The sequence below is a fragment of the Melanerpes formicivorus genome, unplaced genomic scaffold, assembly GCF_026170545.1.
Source record: "Melanerpes formicivorus ecotype bairdi unplaced genomic scaffold, bMelFor1.0.p_v2 SCAF_12, whole genome shotgun sequence".
Classification (NCBI taxonomy): Eukaryota; Metazoa; Chordata; class Aves; order Piciformes; family Picidae; genus Melanerpes; species Melanerpes formicivorus.
In genome coordinates this window covers 5046852-5074067 of record NW_027142364.1, presented here as the reverse complement: position 1 = coordinate 5074067, position 27216 = coordinate 5046852, and the positions used below count along the sequence as shown (strand labels likewise).

The following is a 27216-nucleotide window of genomic DNA, read 5'->3' as shown; positions in this document are numbered from 1 at the left end:
GTTGAATAGGCAGTAACCTCAATCAGATCAACGGACTGAAGAGTCATCAGCATCTTTAGATAGTACTCCACAACAATTAGAGCTTCATTATCAATACGGGGAAGACAATGTTGAAAGGCATTATTAGAAGCTGTGACACATATTGCCTTCAATACTCTTCTTTTAGCAATGATTTCTCCTACAGAGTCTGATAGGAAGCACAGTAACAAGGAAGACAGAACCTGAAACAGAAGTAGGTGAGTTAGCTATACACTACCTAAACAGGAGTTGGAACTAGACGATCCTTGGGGTCTCTTCCACCCCAAACAATTCTGTGATCTAATTTCAGATCTGTGCTTCCAGACATCTAGTTGGTCTCATGGTCAAATCACCAGAGGCACAAGTACTCAAACTAGCACCCACATCCAGCCAGAGATACAATGTATAGGCACAATTACAGATACAAGGTAATTTCAGCTGGAAAAAAAAAAAAAATACTGCGTTGAGCCTTAAATCATACTGGATATTGCTTGGTAAATCCTACTAATGCAGTTCAGTTGGAAGCTCAAAATACACAACCCTTTGACTGAAAATTAAGACCAAAGACTCTTTCATCCTTCCTGCTTTAAGACTGGATATATGAAAAAAATCCATCAGGTTCTAGCTAAAGGGAAATCCATGTTTCTCATATTTGGAACAGAAATAAACTCAAATGAAAATGTAGTCCAGTACACATTAGTGCCTTAGGTCTCTGTGTGGTCGATATTTAAACATTCCATTCCTTTTACTCCCTCTGGTTTACTTTATTCCTTTTTTTATGCAGGCTATGGATTTCAACATGAGTTTAAGTTCAGCCTTACAAATAAAAGGTAATACACGTTTAAGTTTGAGGCATTTTCTATTATAATAATCACTAAAATATTAAACCCCTCCAGTTTTGAAAGTATAAATATTTTCAGTAAGCTAAACCCAGCAAACTTGTAATGATAGCTCTGTGATAAGGAGATCTTTCAGCCACTCTGCTTACCTCAACTACTGAGTGCTCAAATCATTGTGGTAAGATAATTTATCTCTTTAATTAAAATAAAGCAAGCTCTGTATTTTCCACTAAAAGTAAAATTTCCCCTAAAATTTATAAAATCCCAAATTCCAAAGACCACGTAAAAGTCCTATCCTTGTGATAAGCATCACTAAGCTATACTGCTGTAGTAGCCCACTCTTTAACATCCTTAATTACACTGGAATTTCCATGTAATTAGTCTACGAAACAGATGAATAGAACACAAACCCATTCAAGAACTAAAGAGAAAAATTTAAAGACCCAACAAAGACTTCTTTACTGCAAGGAAGCAGAATGAAGAGAAGACTGAGAAGGACTGAAGAAAGAATACAGTAACTGCTTTGGACTTATACTAAGCGCAATTCATCTGACTCAATAATAATCTGGTAGAGCAGTGACAGAGTGGAGTTGAACAGCACAGCTTGGCAATATTAAAGAAATAAGTATTGTTACTATGAATTCTTTTAATCTCATTTTCCGTGACAGCTAGGAAACAGGCAACACATTAAAATGAAAGGGATATCCTTTAGCTAAAATAACATGCATGCAGATTATCCACATAAACAAACCTGCATCATTATTAAAGTAACAAAGTGCCTATGGCATTGTAATGATTAGATTTTTCTTTTCTTTCTGGAAGCAAGTATAAAATTCTTGCCAGGACCTGAAAAATCATAAGTATTCAGATACAGAATCAACCAGGTTGGAAAAGACCTTCAAGATCATCAAGTCCAACCTATCACCCAACACCATGTGATCAACTTAACCATGGCACTAAGTGCCTCATCCAGTCTCCTCTTAAACACCTCCGGTGATGGTGACTCCACCACCTCCCTGGGCAGCACATTCCAATGGCCAATCTCTCTTCCTGTGAAGAATTTCTTCCTAACATCCAGCCTAAACCTCCCCTGGCGCAACTTGAGATTGTGTCCTCTTGTTCTGTCACAGGTTGCCTGGAAGAAGGGACCGACCCCCACCTGGCTACAACCACCCGCCCTTCAGGCAGTTGTAGACAACAATAAGGTCTCTGCTGAGCCTCCTCTTCTCCAGGCTGAACAACCCCAGGTGCCTCAGCTGCTCCTCATGGAGCTTGTGCTCCAGACCCCTCACCAGCTTTGTTGCCCTTCTCTGGACACACTCTATTTTCTTTTTCCTTTAACAACGTCAATTAATTATGTTTCCAGCATTAACCAGCTACTAATAACTCAGTTCAGCTTTCCTGGGCTATCAGACATAGCTTAAGAAAAGCAGCAAACGTATGTATGTCTACAGATGTAATACAGAGAGTGGAATGGATACACAATGCTACAAAAGCAAACTCCTATTTCAGAAAATCCACCTGATAAATCTGACTGTCAGACAATCACTCTATCCACAAAACTTCATCATAGCTAGAGCAATAAAGGTGGAAGCAGACATTTCTGAGTCTCAGAAAAGCTTTCCTACTCCCAAAGTCTTGAGCAACATATTTAAAAATGCAAACACTTCTTCCAGAAGTGACACCTTGCTTTCATGTTGAAAAATTAGTCTTGAACACTCTTCAGCAACCATGGCACCTACCAGAAAGACTGTGATGGTCACTGTAACTGACCTTCCAGGAAACCTCCAAGTAGCTTTTCATGAATCCTGCTCCACAAAAGAATCATGAAGAAAACTGTGATGTTGCAGCAGCTAATACAGACACTATTTGACCTCAAGGTTTCTTTTGTCCTTTCCTTTTTGTCATCATTTCTCAGAACCACTGGATATAGCTCCTATTCAGACTGTGCAATTCCTTTAGCACCCTCTAAAACTATGAACTACCAAGACCATTTCTTACAGTCATAGAGAAAAATAAAATGATTAAAATGATTAAGCACTACAGGGTATGTCATACAACCAATACATTTCTCACCACGTGCCAGAAATACCTTAATAAAGACTCTAAAATGCATTTCATCCTGGCATCTTCCTCACTACACAGCACCCAGTGCTGTTTGAGAAAGCTTCTTTAATGTCTGCAGTCTATAGACTTTAATAATAACCATCCACATTTCATCCATCTCTTTAAACTTATAGCTCTCAGAAAACATTCACTGATTCTTTCAGTTCAGACAATTACTGCTATTTTTACTCTTTAGCTTGGGTCATGAATGAATACTTGCCATTGTGTTGAAATTGCATTAGATGGACATGTTAAATCTTGTCTTCCTTTGTCTGCCAATTACAATAGGAGTCATAGAAGCTTTCCCCTACTTTAATACTGGATCAAGACCAATTTAAATGGCTGCATACTATCAACACACAGTGCATCTTGTTCTTTATCATCAGGAAGATCAAAGTCCTTTAAACTATTGACCAAGAGCGAAGATGAAGAAATGAAAAGTATGACACAGTCAATAATAACAGCTGCTTCAAATAAAATAATTCCATAATAGTTCCTACAAAATCCCTTGAACTCCACTTAAAACAGAGAAACAAACTATACATCTGCCAAAATCACATTTTATTCACACATCCCATTTTGTTGATTAATGTATTGGGTCAAAACTTAAACCTGGAAAAAGGAAAGACCATGCAGAATCTGTTCAGGCCTGATCTCTTACATCCCTTGCTATCATACAGACATGTTCTCCTAAAGTGCTACAGTCAGACAGTTCCTATCAGCTGGACTGCAAGAGAAACCATTAGCAGGTATACTCTGGGGCTTCCTGGCTTCACATCCACAGTTCCAGGGTTCTTTTAGGCCACCCTGTCCAAAATCACTTATATTATTATATTTTCTTAATAACTCTGTCAACAAAAAAAATGGCTGTCAGGCTGAATTTATTCTAAAATTCATTGCTTGCTCCCAGAATCTAAGAACAGTTCAGGCTGCAAAGGACGCTGGAGATCACCCAGTCGAACCTCCCTGCTCAAAGCGGCATCATTTAGATCGAGTGGCTCAGGATGACATCCAGCTGCATTTTTCATATCTTCTCTGGGCAACAATATCTCTGGGCAATCTGTTCCAATGTCTGGCACCACCATAAAGACAGTATTCACAATACTCATGTATTCCGCACACAACAAATCCAAGGAAATGACATTTACAAAACATTAAACCTAGGATTTTCCTCATCTTAAGGCGAGACAAGACATTAAAATGTCTTTAAATTTTGCCTTTTCAAAAACTGATCCACATTGAGCTGTGCCTAGTATGAGACAAACATCTTACTAAATGACTATACTTCTATGCAAGTTTCAGTTGCCCATTTCTGTTATAATGCAACCACCAGGGAGGAAACAGCTTTTGTAACCATTTCTATGAATGTCAAATTCTTGCTCTGCTCAGAAGATAATATTTAGGGGGTTTTATTCTATGGAGTTGAAGGGGGGAAAATGAGCCACAAAGAAAAGTATTTTAATAAACATAGGTCCCATAGAACAAAATAATAATCATAAAGAGCCTGACCCAAACCAGAGCAGACATAAAAACCGAAGAATGATCTCTGCTAGGATGACAGAGATTTTAACTTAGAAATGAGTACAGATTTGTATAGCTAAATATTACTTTATTAAGATTTATGCTATGATTTGTAAATCTCTTGCAGTATTTCTACATATGCTTGTGGATTTGTAAATCTATTACAGGATTTGCAATTCAACTTTTCAGCTGGCAAAGCGAACAAGAGAGGTAACTAAATCCTTTCTTAAAGCACTTGTTCCTAAGTCAGGGCTTCAGAGTTCAGAATTGCAGGCCCATTGTGTAAATCAGTTGATAAATCCAGACTCCAGATACACAGATGTGTTCCCTTTAACTGGATGAAATTGTCAGAAACTCGAAAAGTAAAACTGAAGCTGCAACTTCTAGAAAACATTGTTGACTGCCTCAGGATTACTGAGGCAGAGTTTCATGCATGCTTCTGTGCTTAGCTATGTTGTACTAACAAGCAAAAATTACTGAAAGCACATGAGCAATGCCTACCAGTTATAAAACCTACTTAAAATCCATGGATGTTTTCCTCATTTGCATGCTGGGGTTGGGATTTTACTTTTTATTAGACAGCAGCCACGCTGTGCTTCTCGGCTTCCTCTAGTGTCCTGAAGCTCACAAGGTAACACTTCCACTTTAAAAAATAGAATGCTAATAATAAAAAATTAGTAAGTGCATTGAACAACCTAAGGCTTACAGACCAAAAGTAACTACAAAGCAAAATTAACCAAGCAGTAGCAGCCATTTGATACCTTCACTTTTGGTATTACTGAATACATCACCTTCCTCTCCATCCCCCCACCCCCCCACCCCCCCGCCCCTTTAAAACAAAAACCATACAAAATACTTATATGAAATCATCCACAGAATCTTTACACAACTAATTGTAACTGAAGAAACATTCCACTCACACTACCATTGCAAAGCCTATATTCTCTCTTTCTAGGAGACTTCTAAAACATTCCTCAAGACAGTCCATACCAGGTGATTGATCTCTTCTTTCAATTGGTTAGAAGCACACAATACTACTGTCCAGGAAAATGCTTTGTTTCTTACCAGCAAAACTCAGTCACATCTAATACAGTGATTTTGGGGAGGGAGAAAGGGTAACTGACAAGGGAACTGACTCATAGCTTTACCACACCTCATATACTCCTATAAAAGCAAAATGGAGTTTAATCTATGCAAAAATTACTATTGCCAAAGCTGTAACTGCTGAAGGCTTGCCAACGGGTGGTTCAGTTCTCTCAAAGAGATCTTTCAGAATGTTGGTGTAATGATTTGCAATATTGCTGAAAATCCCTTGCAGTTCTGGATTAAACTAGGCTTGGCAGAAACCGCACAGTGGACTAGTTGAAAGACTGCTGATGCTTGGAAATCAAGAAAATAACAAACAACTTAGGCATTTTAAAACACGAGGGGGCCAGCTGTTCTAAAATTAGGCTCCTTGTCATGAGTATTATAGCAGAAAGGAATTGATTGTCACCACGTGTCAGCTTTAGATGACATCTGCTATATGAAAAAATATAAATAAATTACCTCCCAAGCAGGCAGCAGAAGCATTTGTTCATTACAGAGTTTGTGAAGGGAGGTCCCTACAGCACAATATTTTAAATAAATATGCAAATCCTCATACCACTATTCTAAAAGATCTATGACTTCAATGAAGTTTGAAATAACTCAGGAGGCTCCACTCATCTCTATTCCCCACTAACTCAACAGACCCTCTTGTCAGTGATGTAAATTTAGCATATAGGAGGTACTGGATGTTACACATATTCTGTGCAAATTCTTGTCCTAATTAAAACAGTTACCAAAGTTCTTAAAGGTTATTCAAATCATTCTCATAGCCTCATTTTGCACATGAAAACCACATCAGATAACAAAAGCATCTGGCAACAAACTGACTGCTTCTTATTCTGGCACTGAACCCATCACACAGCAAATATTGACTGGCATCACCACGTACAGGACTACTCCAAAAGCAGTGAAGAAAGCAGCGTTATAAGCTGTGACAGCCTCCTTGTTACAGAAATTCTTTCTCACATATTTATGTCATTCTCCTGTATTGCACAGATGGCCCCTGGCCATCTCTACCCCTAAGTACTTTTCCCGGTACTATGCCTTTCCCGAAATGAAGCTCCAGGCTTTCCCAGAACAATCAGAGCACTTTAATTTGCTTTAGTAGAGTAAAGGAGAGAACAAATTTGCACCAAAACTGACATGATCTCTTACATAAAGGAGTGTTAGAACTCGCTACCAGCAAGAGTATATGAATCTGATGTCCCTTAACAGGAAACTATGTCTACAGCCATATTGACACACCGGGGTGCTTGGTGCCATGGTTTAGTTGATTAGGTAATGTGGGATGATGGGTTGGACTCAATGATCTCAAATCTCTCTTCCAACCTGGTTAATTCTATTCTATTCTGTTGAGACGACTGAGACAGTATGCCTGTAATGGTTTGCAACACCAGACCTGTCGAGGCAGAGGAAGCACCTTTTATCCAGGAGACACCACAGGACATGATGACTCACTTCTTCCCTACTCTAAATGCATTTTGCAAAGCCACATTCTTCCATGCCTAAGAAACTTTATCTACCACTATATTTCAGCATTCAAACTACAGAAATAAGTATAGATTGTGATATTGAGAAGCATGTCAGAAGGAAAAAAAGAGAGCAGCAATTAGAGGAAGATAACTAAGGGGTTGGAGCACTTGATGTATAAGGACAGGCTAAGAAACATGGGACCATTTATTCTTGAGCAGGACTTCCAGAGATTTTAACATGTGTAAATACTTGATAGGAGTGTGGAAGAAGATGAAGCCAGATTATTCTCCAGTGAATGGAGAAGGAGCAACAAGCACAAACCGAAATACAGGAAATGCCCCTCAAGCAGAAGGAAACCTGTTCTGTGATAAAGGTGGTTCAGCGCTGGAAGAGGTTGCCCAGAGAGTTTTTTGGCACATGCTTGAAGATGCTCAGAATCACAAAGGACAATATCTTGTGCAACACACTGTGACTCTGCTTCAAGCTTGTGGCTTGTCCTTCCAACAATATTCACAAGTCCCTTCCAAGGTCATGCATTCTGTGATTCTCCTCTCCTGTACTAAGGGCTATGATCCCTTTACTGACATCAGTGTCAGAGGCATCCCACCTGCTCCATCACACCACGCTCTGGGATGCACTGCCACTGAAACCACACTCCTAATGTGTTTAAATTGTTTTGATCCCATTTGATGCTGTTTATTCTCTTGTCTCATAAGGTTCCTTCACCGATCTTTTTGTCCAGCTAAACAGTTTCTTCTCTCCTCCCTATCCCCAGTCCCTGAGTAGAACATTCTTCTGCATCTGAAGGAAAATAACGCAAGTCTGAAAGAAATCCTGAAAAGTACAAACAAAATGCTTCTGAATATTGGCCCAACCCAAACAGTGATGGATTATTTATGTCTTTCAGTTTTCTACAGAATGGTACTACAGAATATGACATTTATGTAACGAAAAAAGTCTTTTCCACATTGCCATTCTAAGATGATTAGTTTTTCTTCTGGGGGAGTTTCTACCTGTCTGAAGGCAGCAAGAGGTACTATTATCTTTTTTTATACAGCTGCTGAAAATGGTAAGCAGTGGGCTGGAACAAAGATCAAGTCGAATTAAAGACGGTTTGGTTTATTCTGGCTTGTACTATTCGAACTGCACTAGAAAAAAAAAATTCAATTCTAAAACTAATTACATCTTTAATTGCTTAAACAATCAGCCAGATGACTTCACAGTGCTCTTGACACTATGCAGGTGCACTTCCAGGTGTTAGCTCTGCAATATGTTAACTGTTACATTATAGTAGCCTAACTTGTGCCCAGAGTGCTAGGACAAAAAACCATTGTATTACATACAGGCACAAAAATATGAGAAAGTTAACCAAGCATTATTAGCAAATATAAGTCCTTATCTAGAGAGATATTCTAATATATTCTTTATAATTCCAACTATAGCTACTATCTGCTTTATCTTAATGTGAGGGGTACCGAAACTGCATTACAGTCATTGTGCTTGCAGCGCTTCCTCTTTGGCTTCTTTCTACATGGCAAAAATTATTGGCTGAGTCTAACCATAAATTAAGACAGTTGTGTTTCTGGCAATTACAGTAGTATTAATAACTAGTACAGCCTACCAGGAATGCCTGCTTTTTACCCAGTGGCATTTTCTTAGCAGTATGCAAGGGTAAAACACAGACACGAAGCAGTTATTTGCTTTGTACACACAAAATAAATGAGGAAAAAGGCATAACTACTAGTTAACCTTTTTGTCTCTTCACTGTATTTCATCAAGCTTTAAATAGAAGAAAGAAGTTCAGATTTTTGAAATTGAAAAAGTAAATTAATGGCTTTAAAAAAACAAATCTCCTTCCTGCATACAAACTTAGAAACTAAATTCAGCCTAAACTAACAAACATATTCTACCTCCCAGCATTTCTTTTAAACAAATGTAGCTCTTCACTGAAAAAATTAATGAGTTTTAAATCCAAGCTGCCTGAACAGTCATATTAAAAGAGAATATTTTAAATTTTGACAAGTATAATTTTCAGAACACACAATATATCACCTGAAATGGGAGACAGTGGTAATTAGACTTGGCTGTTAGAAACAAAGGAAAAATCAGCCTTGGGCACTGCTGTGGATTCATTGTAGTACTATAACAAAAGTTTTGGAACCTTCAGAAAGAAGTCTACTCAAAAGGTTGTAAGCCCATTCTGGACACCCAAATACCAGCAGCACCACTGATGACTGCTTGCTTGCAACACTGTCATCACCAATTAATAAGGATACAGAATTAATCAGGTTGGAAAAGACCTTCAAGATCATTGAGTCCAACCTATCATCCAACACCATTTAATCAACTAAACTATGGCACCAAGTGCCCCATCCAGTCTCCTCTTAAACACCTCCAGGGACGATGACTCCACCACCTCCCTGGGCAGCCCATTCCAATGGCCAATCTCTTTCTGTGAAGAATTTCTTCCTAACATCCAGCCTAAACCTCCCCTGGCACAGCCTGAGACTGTCCTCTTGTTCTGTCACAGGTTGCTTGGGAGAAGAGCCGGATCCCCATCTGGCTACAAACTCCCTTCAGGTAGACAGCAACAAAGTCTCCCCTGAACCTACTCCTTCACTTGCAGTAAACAAAGAAAAGTGTTTACAGGCTGCAATTAGCAGAAACCTGAAAAAGATAGTATTGGGTTTGTCGTTGCTATACACGTTTTTGCCATAAACTCAGATTTCAAGTCTGAGTACAAACACTGCTAAAGCCTTCCTGCCTATCTGCTAGACATTGCTGGATGAAAAAAAAATCTCAGGTAGCATTACCTTAATCGTGGTCTGAAAGAAAACAGCTCCCACCTGAAACACAAAAGGCCATTGGAAAAGGCTGTGAAAGATACATGATCAGAAGAAACCACTGTCACGGCCAGAGAAGGGCATTTAAGTAGCAAATGACTGGCAACAGAGCAAGTGGTCCATAAAATTGGCCTCTAGCTGAGAGTCAGTTCAGAGCTCTGCTATTTTTTAAAATGGATCATTATATATTGCTACGTGAGCAAACACACAACTATTCAGCTCTCCACTTTTACAAACAAAAGTAATTCCTTTCCACATCCATACACATAAATCTACTACGATATTTCCTGAATATCCTGTCTTGGGTCTCATCTACTTCTTAACAGCATTTCCATACAGCACTCCTTGGTTGTATGTATGTATATAGGAGTGCAAGGGAGTCCTTGTAAAACTTCCTGATGCTATAAAGCCATGGATTTTCAGCCCATGCAAAGACAAGTGATTTCAACTAGACTTTGCAAGCCTCTCTGCTTCTGTAGTAGCAGATTCCAACACACCAGCTAGACTTATTACCATACAGTGATGCTGGCTGTTTCCTGAGCACATAATAAATTAGCTCGTTCACACAGCTGAACAAAATGTTGAGCTGAAATATTATGGCAGTAAAGCTATGGTAGGATTATTTTCAATCATGACTGCACAAAAGATTTAAATATGCTAAACTAACTTGCAAGTTGAGCAGCTTCAAAATTTAATCTGGACACCATTTAAAGTGCTGTTTTTGCAGGATGAGAGACGAAGTGGCTTCAGCTAGAAAATGTTCTGCAGGGAGTTAAGGCTGTTTAGCAGCTTGAAACTGTCTGCAACATCAGAAATACTGAGTAGCTCTCTCCAGCTTCTAAGGCACCAGGAAGTATTTAGGCAGTAGGTTTTACCACTGAACTGATTTTGCAGCATAGGGAGCTTTGTTGTGTTGCTTTTCAAATAATTTGGTACTACCACTTGTAAATTCCACAGCTCTTTTAAAACCCACATTTTTTGTTCATTTTCTGTTTGAGAGAAGATTTGACCACATGCTTCAATACATCATTTGCAAGAGTCACATAATATAAATGCTGCTAGCAAGCTCTTGCAGTACCGTAGTCAACTCCTAATAGTCTAATTGATAAAATCAAGACATTTTCAATTGAAATATTTCTCTCCCCACACGAGGGAAGATAAAATGACAGCTGATACATAATACAGAGTTCCACACATACAAACCTGTGAACCTAAATTATCTTGATGTCCAACTGATTTTCTCAGATTTAAAGAGATGCTACTCCAACTGAAAGCCAGACGGGAGGGAAAAAACCCACAAAGCTCAAACAGCTCAGAAAATGTAATTTGCTACTTAAATAAAAATGTACTTGTTTTATTATATCCTGCAAAATCTGAAGAGGCAGATCATGGATTCAGATACCTTTTGAAGCCTCAGTTCTAGAGGTATTATTGAAAAATCTGCTGAAATTATTACTTACTGTGCTGGCTGTTCAAAAGGCAGTATTTTCAAAAGATTCATTTCTCTGTTGCATTAGAAGAGATTTTTTGGGGGGTTTTATATTCATGCAGAAAACAACACTGCATCTCAGTGATAAAGTCTGGAGGTTTATTTATGGCAATCACTAAAATGATGTCATAAGTAAAAAATTATCAAGAACATATGTTTACATATACTCACATCCACTCCCCCCCCATTAGATAAACTTACAGTGTCATATTTTTTCTCCCCAGTTTCAGTTTGCCCTTAAGACACATGAAACAAAACAAAACCACCCAGAAGCCTGCATATAGACAGTCATTTTACACCAAAGTATCTTCCTATTCCATTTATCTGATGCTATTAGCACAAAGTAAACACAAATTTGGGAGGAAAAAAAATATAGGATCATTTTCTCAGCTGCAAAGACAAGCACAGCAGAACTGTCCTTGTAACTGTGTTTTGTTCTTTAAAAGAACAGACAAACCAGGGCTGAGGACATCTTGTAGAAAGTCATGATGATTTATAACAAAACATTCTAGAACATATGCTGCATATTCATGGTTAAAACTGTTACACAACATTCTGTTTTCTAGTTAACTTCTGCTCAGCTGGTTGCTTCAGAGGAGCAAAATACCATGAAGTAAAGGAGAATAAGGATAAACTCGGATATGAGGCAGGAAGCACACACACACACACAGAATCATAAGGCTGGCTATAAATAAAGCAGGAATACATTTCCATCACAGCATGCATGTACCTACCCACATTCCAAGTAGTAGCAGTAGTTCCTTGTGTCCCCTGCAGAACTGGCTAAGGTCAATTAAAGAATGACACATGATTAAAGAGGTAAATGCCACAGGCTCTTTATGATGCATACATGGGGTTCTTTAACTTTTGCTGTAATTTATCAAAACATGGAAAGCACATTGTGATGGGTTAACCTTGGCCAGCTTCCAGACATGTAACCAGACACACTCTCACTCCTTCTACTCAACAGGATACAGGGTGAAAATGAGACAGAAAAGCTCATTGGTCAAGATAAAGATAGGGAAATCACTTGTCAGTTACAGTCATGTGGCAACTATTGCTAATTATGATAGTGAGAAACAAAAATGGTAGGATAGTAGGAAATAAACCAGAAATTGTTAAAGCAGCACCTTCACCCTGCCTTATTCCTGGCCCTCCATTCCCCTGCCTGTCCAGCATTCTTGTCCTTTCAGAGGAACCACAGACTTGGTTGATGGGGTAAGCTGTGACCAGCAGTGGGTCCACACCCCACCAATTTCTCTGAAATCTCATCCTACAACCAACCATTATTCTGTTCTAGGGAGAATATGCATTTACCCTGTGTTACATGTGAGCAACCCTGCTCACATGACTAGCTGTTAACAATGACCTGAAGCATGGACTACTTTCAAATACACCACTTTGCCTTACTGTTCAAACCTCTGCATACCAATCCTCTGAAACAACATTACACTTGGAACTCCAGATGATAGCATAAGATTGTATTTTACAGCTGTTCCATTTTAGCATTTTTTAAGCTCTCAGTATTTTCTATGATGCTGCCTGAACTCTTCATGAAATAATTTCTATTCCACCACTGCACAGATAGGAATTCTATTATGAGGTGCCTTATCTCAGGGCACGGTTCTTAATGCTTATCACAGTGACACTTTCCTATTTACATACTAGGATTGACAAATAGGTTCTATCCATATTTTTGTTTACTGAGCCATTTCGTGTGTGGAAACAAATTTGATTTAAAATGGCTCAGAAGCCTAGCAATGGAGAAATCTACTATGTGTCTGCCATACAAAGGTAGGTGAAAGGAAGTGCAGCATTCAAAAAAGACAAAGTGGGGGGAAAAAAAATAGATTGGTGGAGAAAGCCACTCAAGTTTCATGCTATTCTTTAAGTTCAAGGCAAGTTTTGACATGTCTCTTATGTCCCTTTCAAGTGTCTTAATCCTATACATAGAATTCCTTGAGTATCACCCACTGGATCTGTTCCAGTTCAAAAACAGGAAGAGGGAAGAAAGATTTCTAAAAACAGAGGATGTCTTTGGCAAGGCAGAATCAGTAAGACAGAAATTCATGCTCCCAAAGGCTCATACAATTGTTTCAGGACTGATGGGACATTGGGAAAGTCTTTGGAATGGAATAGAATGGAATGGAATGGAATGGAATGGAATGGAATGGAATGGAATGGAATGGAATAGGAATGGAATAGGAATGGAATAGGAGACCAGACCGGATGAGACCTTCAAGATCAAACAGAACAATTAAATTATCAAACAAAGCTGCAGAAACTATTACATAAGTGCTGTTCCCTTTCCACATCATTGCCTTTTCCCCTTTATAAAACAGAGATTCCAAAAAATATAAATCATTCCACTCCCAGGTAGTAGGCCTCTCAAACCCATCCCCAAGCCATTTCTGTACATTCTAAAATAACTCTTATGTAGAAGCAATGAATTTCATCTTCATGAAACAGAAAATTGAAGCTAAAACCTCATGAGAACTCAAAAGTTCTCACTGCACTATAAAACAAACCTATCTGAAAATGTTTGTGGCTTTGAGAAGAGATCTATAAATGGTATCATTTCCTGAAGAGTCAAGAAGAAACTCTGAAGCAGTCCAATACTCTGATGCCACAGACAAATTTTAGTTGAGGCTAAAAGAAGAGGAGAAAAATAGGCAGCAACAGGAAAATACAAGTTTCCTATCCTTTATTCATCTATAACAGGACTAGCTTTGGGTCACCCATCTTACTAAGAATTTCCCAGTAAAGGGGAAGATGGTGGCAGGAGCAGTCCCTGAGACTGTAACAGTTCTTTCATCAGTGTGTGAAGTGCAGGTCCTATCACAGATATGCCAATATCTTAAGCAGGAGCTTCCCATAAAGTCTCTTGTACTGTGTGCTACACTCTGTGAATCAAAGTGATAGGGCAGCCTTGGGTATCTGACACTTTTATTCGACATGCCACCAGTTTAACTACCTTTATATGCAAGCACATCCCTCAAGGAAAAGTCTGCACTCCAGACATATTTGTATTTGTCCCAGCCACAAGTTACCTCTAACCACACTGATTCATAGTCTCCAGGGAAGAAAGTCATCATCAGAAATGCAGAAATTACTTCTATTTGATCTACCTTTCAGTGACAGAACCATAAAATAAGACTTTGCTCAAGTATTCCTTTGAGCACTTTCCAGCTCATCACTGCATTCAGTGAGCAACATATAAATGACTTTAGGAACATGATAGCCTCTTCCTGCTTTTAGATATAGCTCAGAGTTTTAAAACCACAGACAAGCCACCCTAAAGGTCCTAGTAGAAATCATCACTGTACTTGTATCAGAGTCTTCTATGTAGTTCCTTTCCCAAACCGTGGGCTGGAATGTATATTGCTGATGAGAGCATTTGCTGACAGAATACCAACACATAAGGTTTAGACACTGAAGTAGCATCATCATCTTGGTGTATATGGTTTAATTAGCTTTACTTTTCATGTAGGGTAAATAAAACATTAAGGAGTCAGCCAGATAGATAAGCAACAAACTGGTTTTTTTCTTCAAATAGCTCCATGAAATGAACAAGAATAAAGCTTAAAGAGTGTTACATTTACCTCTGTAGCTCCCAGGGCACTTTTAAGAACACTAGGTCAGGTACACTGAGACACTGAGAAAATGTGCAATTTCTTTCCCACTGAGCTGTCAGAGCATTCATGCTGTGAATTGTTAACACCCTTCTTTGACAACCAGGCAAATATTTCTATTTTCTGCCATTCTAGTCATGAAGTATCTCAGCATTGCCTCAGTTGATTTAGTGCCAATTCAAGTCGGACCTGAGATGCCTGAAGTCGTAACCAGACCAAATATTCTTGATGAAGCCTTGTCACAAACTCATAGACTGCTGCTTAATACATTTCCAAATAGTTAGATAGTAAAAAAAGGTTGTAAAGCTGAAAAGGCAGCAGAGAAGCAGAACACACATTTCAATGAACTGCCAGAATGGAGATTTAAGTAGTACATACAAGTCAAATATGCTGCTGCTTCTACTTATTGCTTTAAAAAAAAAACAACTTATACTTATAAAAGACTATGTAGTTTCTTAAAACAAAAAGTTATTTCTCTTACTTTGAAAATATATGTATTTAGAAAAGCATAATTGGTGATCAAGTCTATCCAGGCAGGGCTGCAACAAGGCTAAACAAACACATACTACTCAAGTGCCAATTGCACAAAGACACTGCAAGCAACATTTTTTCTTAAGTCTTTCCAGATATGAATTTCTGATTATGCTGCACTTGCACCTGTTGATCAAAAGCTTCTATTAACTATACCATGAATGTGGAAGACAGAATGAAGGGAAGGATACTTCTTGCGGTGGGGACAGATTCCATGGAACCTGGTCAGAAACCACTGTATCAGTATTGCACAGCTGGCAGGAATAATGGTTCCATGTGTGAATACACAAAGATAGACCCCAACAAAATAAATTATTTGAAGTACAGACTTTGTGCCAAGAGTTTAGAGTAAAGCACTTCTGAGATTGGACTCCATCCTTTGAGCCATGCTGCATTACAGCGTTCTCTTACTCAAAGCAGGATTTGCTTTGGACTTTTAACTCCTATACTTACTAATCTACAGTGAATTGAAATATCCATGACTTGAATATGTTTTGAACAGTACTTACCAATACTGGCATAGCCAGGTGTTGATGGATCTCCTCCGCTGTTCAAGGAAACCATGAAAGCTTTATCAGCAAGATCTGAAGTCTTTGGTAAGTCACATGGATCAACATAAAGAAGAACACCACCAAACCCCACGTCTTCTAAGAGAGAAAGCTGGAGAAACAAAACAACACAGCATGTTGAGGAAATACTCACTACAACTGCATTTAAGATTTTGCAACTCTTGTTCCACCTTCACCTCCTTTACTGTGATAATCAGACAGAGCTGGTGTGCTGGAGATTATATTTAGATGACCATGATTCAACAACATACCCAAAGAGAGGTGAGTGGAGCCACCTTTCTCCCATCTCATTTGACACCTGCTAGACTTACAACCCTAACCATCATGTGCTATAGATAATCACCTTGCAAAATGCCTTAGTTTTGAAACTAATCTTATTAATTGATCTGGAGTAGATCTCCTATATTTTCCATATTTTTAGCAGAATGACATTCCTGCTTAGCTAATCTCTTCCAGGACATGCACAAGTATGTATGTAGCATATACTAGAGACACAGTTGCTCTTCATAAGACTTGCTGTCTAGGTCCTTCTAAGAGCAGCTTAGTTGTTATTCTCTGGACCTGCTCAGGCACCTAGATGTTTCTCTTATATTGAGGTGCCCAAAAGTGAACACAATATTCAAGGTGCGACCTCACCAATGCAGAGTACAGAGGGATGATCACCTCCCTGGTCCTACTTGCCACACTGTTTCCAATACAAACCAGGATGTCATTGACCCTCTTGGCCTCCTGGGCATACTGCTAGCTCATATTAAGATGCTTGATAATCAGTACTCCCAGATCCCTTTCTGTCAGACAGCCTGAAGGGAGGTTGTAGCCAGGAGGGGGTTGGTCCCTTCTCCCAGGTAACCAGCACCAGAACAAGAGGACACAGTTTCAAGCTGTGCCAGGGGAAGTTTAGGCTGGAGGTGAGGAGAAAGTTCTTCACAGATAGAGTTGTTAGCCATTGGAATGGGCTACCCAGGGAGGTGGTGGACTTACCATCCCTGGAGGTGTTTGAGAGGGGATTGGACGTGGCACTTGGAGCCATGGTTTAGTAGTCATGAGGCCTTGGGTGGCAGGTTGGACTTGATGATCTTTGAGGTCTCTTCCAACCTTATTGATTCTATGAATGTGCACAGTGAGGATGCAAATGACCAGCACAGGTGTTTAAAAACGTACAAGGTTACAAATGTACTACAGACCATGCAAGAACAAAGATTTCCAAAGTGGTAGGTTAGTTTATTGCTGTATTGTTGTGTTTCCTATCCAAGTTCATATTCAGCTAGGATTTGACTGCACAATAAAAGGGGAGGGGACACTCTTGAGACAAGCAGGACACATGGTAGCTAAATAATCTAACAGCCAGGATTTAAAATAATAACTGTCTTTTCTTTTCCTATATCCAGTATATTTGTTTTCCCCTCTCCAGACTTATATAATAGCATAGAAGATAGGAAACACAGACGCAGGGCTTTTTGTAAGAGAGTTAAAAAGAAATCACTATTAAATACCTCTGTTTCACTGAGAGAAGGCAACTACACCGCTGTTATAGACAAAGTGCAGCAACCACTGCTGCCATGGCTACAATCTCTAGTAAAGAGTTGGGTTGCACTTGAGAAATTACAAAACAGTCTCCAGATTTCAGCTATAATTGTTGCCTTTTAACTTCCCAACAGCGATGTGATAACTATGCCAGCAACTATGCTGCTTCCATTTTCCTCTTCAGTCAACAGTTGGACAGCCATAAAATACCCCAGCACAAGGAATCTAAGATGATACTGATTTATTATTATTTTTTTTTTTTTTTACATAGATAGCTAGAGACTGTAGATTAAGTCCTTCAGGTAAATTAATACATCATTCAGACTGCTACTGTCTAGACAGTTCTCCATCTTTGTGAAGCTTCTTTGCAGTCATGGTGTTATATGTGCAGGGAGCTACACAATCAGCACTGCGGTTTGTCTTCCTCTCTCTCCTGTTGAAGGTCATCCCTTCTGTCTCCCATTTATCCCTCCTCTAAAGTTTTAATGGTTGTGCTTTATTTCTGATTTAAAAACACTAAAACCCTGCCTTTTTAAGGCTTCTTTAGTCTGTTTTCTATGCTTGTGTCTTGATCCACAGTAGCGATTGAACCACTGATTAGTTAGCACAGAAGACTTATTTCGCAGCACAAAACATCTCAGATCTCAGTATGTTCCTGTAAATTTAATGAAAATGAGACACTGAGGAGACAAGAGGCAAATCCTGCTAATGCACCACATTGAGAAGGCATTAATAAAAATCTTGAGAGCTCATCCCTCAATGCAAGTGGGAAACCATATAAGAAGCCACAAGAAGGAATGTGACAGATGGAGAAAAATACAGGAACTGGGACCACAAATCTGACACCACAAAATCCAACCTTGAGAAATAAAGCTGTAAAACCCCTGTTCACTGACTCATGGAACAGCCTGTTCCTCTGTCCAATGATACATTATGCAAGACAATGCAGTTCAGAACAAGATGTAACACACCTCTATAGAGCAAGTGACTTTGTCATCATGTAGGGTTTATTCTTACTCAAAACAAGTAGAACTAACACTGTCTGGAAAAGCTAATTTACAATGCAGCAACTTTCAATGAGAGGTTCACAGCATGTAATAAATCAAACTTAGTGCTGAGGGGAAAAAAAACACCAACAAAAACCCCTCAGACAAAAAAACAACCACTCCCTCACACATATAAACAAACAAACAACAACAAAACCCCAAACAAATCTCTTCCTTCTACTATCGGTTCTCTTCTGTTAAATTTTACTTCTTAATACTAGGTACATTATTAGCACACTGGGCAGTCGTATTCCCAAAGCACCTCAAAATTAAGTTCTCATCTTCAGAAGCCATTCATGTGCATGGATTTCACATTACTGAAAAGTGTGCATCTTGGCTGGATCCTCCCTTCTGTATACAGATAACTACACTAATAGTATCAGGTTGTACATTGAAATCACTCACAAGTTTCTGAAGGCCTTTCTACTGTACCACCACAACACCAAACACAACCCCAAGCAGCACTACAGCCTTGGGGAAGTGTGGCTGGAAAACTGTCTGGCAGAAAGGAACCTGGAGGTTCTAATCAACAAGCAACTGAATATGACCAAGCAGTGTGCCCAGGTGGCCAAGAAAGACGATGGCATCCTGGCTTGGATCAGAAATGCTGTGTCCAGCAGGAGTAGGGAGGTGATTGTCCTCTTGTACTCAGCTCTGGCGAGGCCACATCTCAAGTATTGTGTCCAGTTTTGGGCACCTCCATACAGGAGAGATGTGGAGGTGCTGGAGTGAGGAGGGCAATGAAGCTGGGGAAGGGCCTGGACAATAAATCTTATGAAGAGCGACTGAAGGAGCTGGGGCTGTTTAATTCAGAAAAGAGGAGACTGAGGGGAGACCTTATTGCTGTCTACAACTACCTGAAAGGACATTGTGGAGAGGCTGGTGCTGGTCTCTTCTCACAGGTAATTAGTGATAGAATAAGAGGGAATGGCCTCAAGCTATGACTGGGTAGTTTTAGACTGGACATTAGGGGGAAAAAAAACCCAACCAAAACACAGAAAGAGTGGTCAGGCATTTGAATGTGCTGCCCAGGAAGGTGGTTGAGTCACCAAGCCTGGATATGTTTAAAGGTCATTTGGATGTGGTGCTTGGGTATATGATTTAGGTGTGAACTTTGCAGAGCAGGGTTATCGGTTGGACTTAGTGACCCTGAGGGTCTTTTCCAACCTGAATGTTACTGTGATTCTGTGAACACAGCAGAAAAAGGATGGTGTAAAGTAGAATAAAGCAATTATGCTGTACACTAGCAGCTTCTGAATAATGTCAGCACCATGAAGATCACATACCCAACCTTTGTGAATTTATTTATATGAAAAAATGGAAATTACAGTCACAAATGAAAAGGGACTGAGATGGTCTAGAGAGGGGTATACCAAGACATAAAGCTGTAAGTAGTAAATTAAGCAAGCATTTACCTTCTTAACTTTTATCACCAAATTTATTGCAAAAACATAAAATTAAAGTATATCAAAATGTGTCTGGCAAAGTAAAAGAACCCTAAATAAAGAGATTGGACATGTTCTATCTCCAGGCACTTACAGAACGCTTAAGCATGGGATTTTTTAAGCTTAAGAGGGCACTCCTTAAATCTTCTTAAATCTGCACAAAAACTTTACAAAATTGTATTTCACACAATGTCTGCCTTATTGTAAATGACATCACAGTTCATTAGGCAATACAGGCCTTTAAGTGTCAGCTACTGACAGTACAGCAAAATTCATACTAGATCTGGAACGAGTCCAGAGAAGAGCAACAAAGTTGGTGAGGGATTTGGAACACAAGCCCTATGAGGAAAGACTGAGGGAGCTGGGGTTGCTCAGCCTGGAGAAGAGGAGACTCAGGGGTGACCTTATCACTCTCTACAACTACTTGAAGGGAGGTTGTAGACAGGCAGATGATGGTCTCTTCTCCCAGGCAGGCAGTACCAGAACAAGAGGACACAGTCTCAGGCTGTGCCAGGGGAGGTTCAGGTTGGATGTTAGGAAGAAGTTCTATACAGAAAGAGTGATTGCGCTATGGAATGGGCTGCCTGGGGAGGTGGTGGAGTCGCCATCATTGAAGGTGTTCAGGAGGAGACTTGATGGGGTGCTTGGTGCCATGGGTTAGCTGTTTGGGTGGGTTGGATTGGTTGATGGGTTGGACACGATGATCTTGAAGGTCTCTTCCAACCTGCTTTGGTTTATTCTAATAAAGGTTTATTCTAATATTGTTATTGTAGCAAACAACCTCTTCCGTGTAACTTCAGACCAGAAGCCTTCCTCTTCCTAAAGCCAGATTCTCAACTGTACTGTTTATTACAAGTCTTAATGGATATTCCTGCAGATGTGTTTATGGACTGTATATAATCCCCCTTTCTCTGTGCCCCTTTGAGGTAATCTATCTAAAAATGCACACAGAATTTTTATATTCAGGTCATAATACGCACAGAGCACAGAAACAAAACCGCAAAAAATCTTAAAGAATCAAAACTTATCAGTAAACCAAACAATACAATGCACACAATAAGAATTCAGAGGAAGAAAGAAAACATCCCAAACACATATTAAGAAATACATAAAAGTATCTATTACTGATATCTGTTTAAAATCAAATATGTTCATACACATTTGTAGAAGCTGCATGGCCTACGGTCATTACACTGCAGTGCAATGATCAGCATTTATTAGACAAATAACAGCAACCAGTTTTTAACTGCTGCATTTTTCTATTTGTAAGCAATGTGCAGAAGACATTAATCTGAGACACAGCTTTACTAGCTGGACAGGCTACACATTATTAATTACCTTTTTTTTTCTACTGAAGTTCCAATTAAAATCATGACACTCTGAAAGGAACTCCCATCTCATTTTACTAACTGGCAGTATGTAAAACTACCAGGCAGGGGGAAAGTGACATTTAAACTGTTGGAAGACCTCACTGACATAACATCTTTTTTATTTCAGAAACAGATTGCTTGAGGAGAAAAATAAGACTTTGCATACTGAAGATTTAATTAGATGCCACTGTCCTCTCAATTACCTCCCACAATGCAGAATACTTGGAAGATTCAGTGGTAAGACAAACAAGACTCAAGGCAGAAAAAAAAATCCCCAACACCTAGCTACATACATCTTCATTTTTATACCACTCACATATTTTTAACAAGTAGAACAGCAAAAGTTAATTTTGGCTTAACCTTAATATTTAATACTGCATTTAATGTTTAATCTTTCATCTGTATTTCCCATCAGACAAATCTAGGGACATTGATCAAAAGAATTCTGTGGAAAAACACTATTTGAAGAGGTTTTGGCTTTTGCTGACCAGTCCTGAAAGTACTGAGTAAAGACAGTGAAAGAGACAGAAGACATAGCCAGTTTAATGGCTCACTGTATGGGGATAATGAAAAGAAATACATCTTTCCTATTCAGCTCAAACACAGCCCTTGTCTAAGGAATGACACCATAGCTCTGTTGAACAAACAGGTCTGGGAAAAAGATTATGCTGCATAAAACATCAAAAAACTAGAAATGCAGACAACAGTGATCTCATAACAGGCTATTCCCATAAAGGGCTTAGAAGATGGAAAGCATACTGCATTGGCATTAAACAAACTGTTTGTGACATACAGTGCCATATACCTGAACAATACAAAGTCAAATACTTCCTCTGCATCATGGCAAGACCTTAAAACTGTGATGTACTTACAGCAGACAAATGATACTTTGAGGTGCATTTGGGGAAAGAGCCTGACTTGCAGACCTAAGATTTATTTCAAGACATCTTTATTAACCACTTTGAAAGCTCAAAATGTCATTGACAGTTTTCAATTCTCAGAATCTTGTGTATTTTATATCTAAAAATTATCTTTTTTCATGGGACAGGGGATTTCTCACTTGTATTTTCTGGATGTCCTGTAGAATGTGGGAGGAAAAACAGGAGGGAAGGGTAACAAACCTTAGGATGTTAATCATAAAAACATGCATATGAGTGATAAGGCTGTATGGCAGCAAGGAGTAAGAGCTACTCCATACATAAATTTACCATAAGTTGTATCTTTAACTACATTTGTCTGTCAGAGAAGTGCTATTCAAGGGCAGTAGACATTTAAATTAGCTCTAACCACAAGAAAACTGATTTGTGAAGGTTTATGAATATATATTTTTAGAATCAAAACAATAAGATAATTTGCTTTTCCTTAGTGCATCTTAATCTACCAGAGGGATGTAAGATAGTCTTCCACATTGCTAGCTCAGCTTGGAATAACAGTTCAAACCATAGTAGCTAAATCCCTTTTTGCACTACATGTGGCTATGAGGAGTCCTTGGAATCCTGCAGCCCCCACTAGGAATGCTTTTGCAGTTGAAGGAGCAACTAAAGTGTCATGAAACACAACATACCTTCCCACAGACATATCTTATATGCCAGTTATCCACTACCATATGTGTAGCTGACCCTTTTCATTCTCAGAGGCAAATGATGGTATATAGCCACACACACAAAACCAACAAAGATAAAAGAAACCCAAGGGAATACAAGACAGGCAATTAGCACTGGGAATCAAAGCACACATGCAAAGAGCTGCAGCTTCTCTGGTGCAAAGCTGAGAGAAGTATTTGCCAACAAAAGGAATAAAGTCCTGCATAACACAGAAATTGGCAGAACTCAAACTGGATCAAGAGTTTCCAAGCATCCATGTATAATGCTGAATCACAATTCAGCTTGTTGTCAACTATTTTGACTGGAAACCAAGGCCTAGAGGCAAGCACCTGCTGTAGTAGCTGAGGAATAACCTCTTGAGACTTTTTCCCTTCACCATCTCTAAACGGGGAAAAAAAAGTTCCATGCAATCCTGTAATCCTTGCACAATTTGTAATGCCATGGTCCTGGATGTGATGATAAGCCTACAAAGAACTGACTGCTTTGTGCTGTTCTTTTCCTGTTTACTGTCTGCTCATCTTCTTATCAAAGAAAAGTAATTTGTCACACACCAGCAACTTTTAAAAATGGAATTTTCAAAATAGGGTACTTGGACAATTTAACATAAGGCAGATATACTGTCAGTACCCTGCACTAGATTTTAGGCACTTTTAATACAAATTGAGTGCATATTTTATTGCCAGATCTTGCTTACTACTGCTAAGAAACTCACAATGATCAATCTAATTAAAAATGAAATTGAACTACAATTCCCTAGAAACAAAGGTTGATTGGACTCAATAAGCTTTACTTAATTTATTTCAGAAACAAAATAATTGAATTGCTTACAGTCCAGGGGAAAAAAAAAAAAAAAAGCCTCACTATTTGATGAGTATATAATACAAAGCCTTTCATATTGCTACTGCCTGCCTACATCTTCAGGAAATACTACTCACATTTAAATAAGCATGTAGAGGAGCGCATTGTGTGTGTAATAAGTACCATTAAATACTCAGGAAACATTAAAAAGAAGAAATAGACAAACTGAATGAACATCCAGATGAGCAACCTCCAAAAAGCCAACAGCATTTCTTTGCTCATACTGAAACTTGTTTCTGATTATGGTCATGGTTATTTCAGTCTATGTTTAGACTCCATTATTGAGAGAAAAGAGATAAAGATCCATCACACAAAAAAAACAATTACACAAGGATGTCATTATAATCCCGGTAAATCATCAGGAATAAACTGATTAGATCCTTAGCTGTATTTTATCCATTCTACCAAACTTTTGATGCAAAATCCACTGAGTGGCCAAAACAGTCACAGACCTAAGTAACATCTGCCAGTTTCCCCCATTTTAAAATTCATTTGTTATTTATCTCATTATTTATTTTATTTGTTTTTCTACTGCTAGAAAGATGAGGTAAAGTCAGCAAGATGCAATTTGCAAACAATGTACACAGCACAGGGTCCTTCTCATAAAGAAAGCCATGGGGTCAGGTTTACAACAATCTTCCTGCGTGATTTACTCTGGGTGATCCTGCTCTAACGGGGAGTGTTGGACTAGATGATCTTCAGCTGTTCCCTCCAACCCCTGCCATCTGTGATTTTGCACCTCATGCAAAAAAACCCATGCAAAGTTTTCTCTAGTAAGGAGGCTGCAGTTTCACTGTTCCAGCAGTCACACTGTTCACTGCAATCAATTAGGACACCTAGCTCCAACTGCAGGGAGGTCTCAGACCTCTGCAGTCCATTTCTCCTTACCACTTTTGAACTCAGCACCAAGTGCCCAGCCAGGAGATATCCCAACTATGAAACAACTAATGACAGACCAACTTTTCACTATCAGTATGGTTGCATACTACAGTACCTCACATCACATCAGATCTCTTGCAAGCACTGCTGAACAACCTGGTGGCTCATACTCAGGGTGGGGCACGGGGAAGAACATTGCTTCCTCTGCAGTTTGCCATACTGGCCTTCCACAAGGAAGGCAAATGTGTTCAGAACCCAAAACCTTTCCACTGCAACCTCCATCTTCATGAAGTGCTGTGACAACTTGCTACAGCAAATATGGTTTTCTTGGCACCACATGAGCTGCACTTGCCCTGCAGATTTGCTGGGTGGCAGCTGACTGGCCTGGGCCAGCAGCTCTCAGGTCTCACTCAGACCAGGATCATCATTATTCTTTTTTGGGAAAATACATTTAGCCTGTGGTGTGTCTTCTCTCCTCAACTTCTGCTAACCACAGCAATAATGACACACTGACTCAGTGCTGTTAGAGAGAGGTTAGACTGCAGTACCCTAAGCCTTATAACAAACTGATGAGCAGGCTCCCACCCTGCCTTAACACCAAGAACAGGACCTGACTCCCATGGGATGTGACAGCAACTCCTATTTTTATCTCTTTAGTTACAAATTGAACCCTGAAGTCTCATCCAAAAGAAAAGTGATTACTTTCATGAGTGGCAATACTTTATACTCAGTCAATAGCATCACAAATAAAGTACAAATAGGTGTATTAAAGGGATTTTACCTGTCACTACAGTAAGAGCTACTAAAGATATAATGTGTCAATTTAAAACTATTGATGTCTATCTATTTAACCTTTTCCTTCCACCCAAGATGAATTTGCATTTTCCATTTTGGAGAATTCTCTATTATTTAAGGAGCAGATAGTTGGAGTAATATCTTAGACACAATTTCAGTGTTTTGCCCTCAAAACATACTGCCAGATGTCCAAACTGAGACAGGCTTACAGAGACTCAGTGAAGCCACTGTGAGTGGCAGCTGAGGAAATAATTTCACACTGGTGTTTCTTCTAGTAGTGAGCTGCTAGCCCATCAGTGTAGACTGGAACTGCAATCCACTGCCAGTGCATAGGTGCCTGTCTCACAGAATAGTCACGCTAACAACTGGCAACCTGACAGCATGCAGGAAAATTTAAGGATTAAGAACATATAATTTCATTTACTAGAGTTTCTTATTCATTGGCCATAGATACATGCAACTGAAGTCACAAACAAGATACTTGCCTAAATCTGAGTTTTAGCATACTTGCCTCTAATTAACTGAGTTATCCTCATACTTTGACTGTTAAGATTCAGGGTTCTTTGTTAAATTCAAGACTATACTCACACAAAAGGCTTAAGGCATCATCATACCAGTCTTAGGGGAAAAATTTTTTTTAAATGTTTAAGTTTATTACCCAAGTGCTTCCAGCAAATCAAACACCAGTGAGCATACAGGCTTGTTTTTCCACTTTCAGACCACAGAGCTGAGTACCTTATTTCTCAGTTATATGCAGTAAAAATCAATTACATGGTTATACGTTTTCAGGTGATGGGAGAAGCAGCTCTTGTGAGGAGGGAACAGCTACGTCTCAGATTACACTGCACCCATCAGCCTTCTGAGGTGATTCAAACCACCACAGACACTGGCCTTTGCCCATAAGGGAAACCTCTATGGCTATGTAGTGGTGTAAATCATCTACTGAGAGTAAAGAAGAGGGTAGCAACTTATATGTTAAATCCACGATAGGGATTCTCAAATTCTTATGCTGTGTCTGCTATGAGAAATGGTGCACAGTCTGAAACACTGAAGAATCAATACAAGATGTACTACACTTACAGACACAGTAAACAGCAGAGGTTTGTGTTGTATGCACCTAATAGCCAGGAATGTGTCCTCTTTTCTATATGTGATTTACCCCAGCTGTTTCTTATAACTCCTCCTGAGGATTGGGGGTGTCATGACTATTATTCACTCAACTCTGCATTAATTCTGTACAAATGCATACATTTATGAAGGGTTTCCAGAAACAATTCTCCAAACAAGACAGGTTTTGAATGAGAATATCAACCAAACCAAAACAGAAAACTATGGAGACAACAATATGGGAGGAAAAACACCTTAGGTTGTTTCTAAAATTTCTGGTTACATAATTGGAAAGACTAAGGAAGTAAATAAGCAGACAGAAAATGAAATACCTACTTGCATTAACCCCTCACATTATGCATCATATGAAACAAGGGGACACAGTCTCAAGCTGCACCAGGGGAGATTTAGGCTGGATGTTAGGAAGAAGTTCTTCACAGAAAGAGTGATTGCCCATTGGAATGGGCTGCCCAGGGAG

General features: G+C 39.2%; 1 protein-coding gene across 5 annotated transcripts in view; it reads right to left on the bottom strand.

Moving 5' to 3' along the window:
- The window catches only part of NAALADL2 (N-acetylated alpha-linked acidic dipeptidase like 2), a 519424-nt gene that overhangs the window by 170967 nt on the left and 321241 nt on the right, over positions 1-27216 (bottom strand). For all 5 annotated transcript variants that reach the window (XM_068145027.1, XM_068145026.1, XM_068145030.1 and 2 more), the window contains one exon: positions 16051-16201. In XM_068145027.1, the coding sequence (XP_068001128.1) occupies positions 16051-16201 (151 nt within the window). The remainder of the gene's footprint in view (positions 1-16050; positions 16202-27216) is intronic.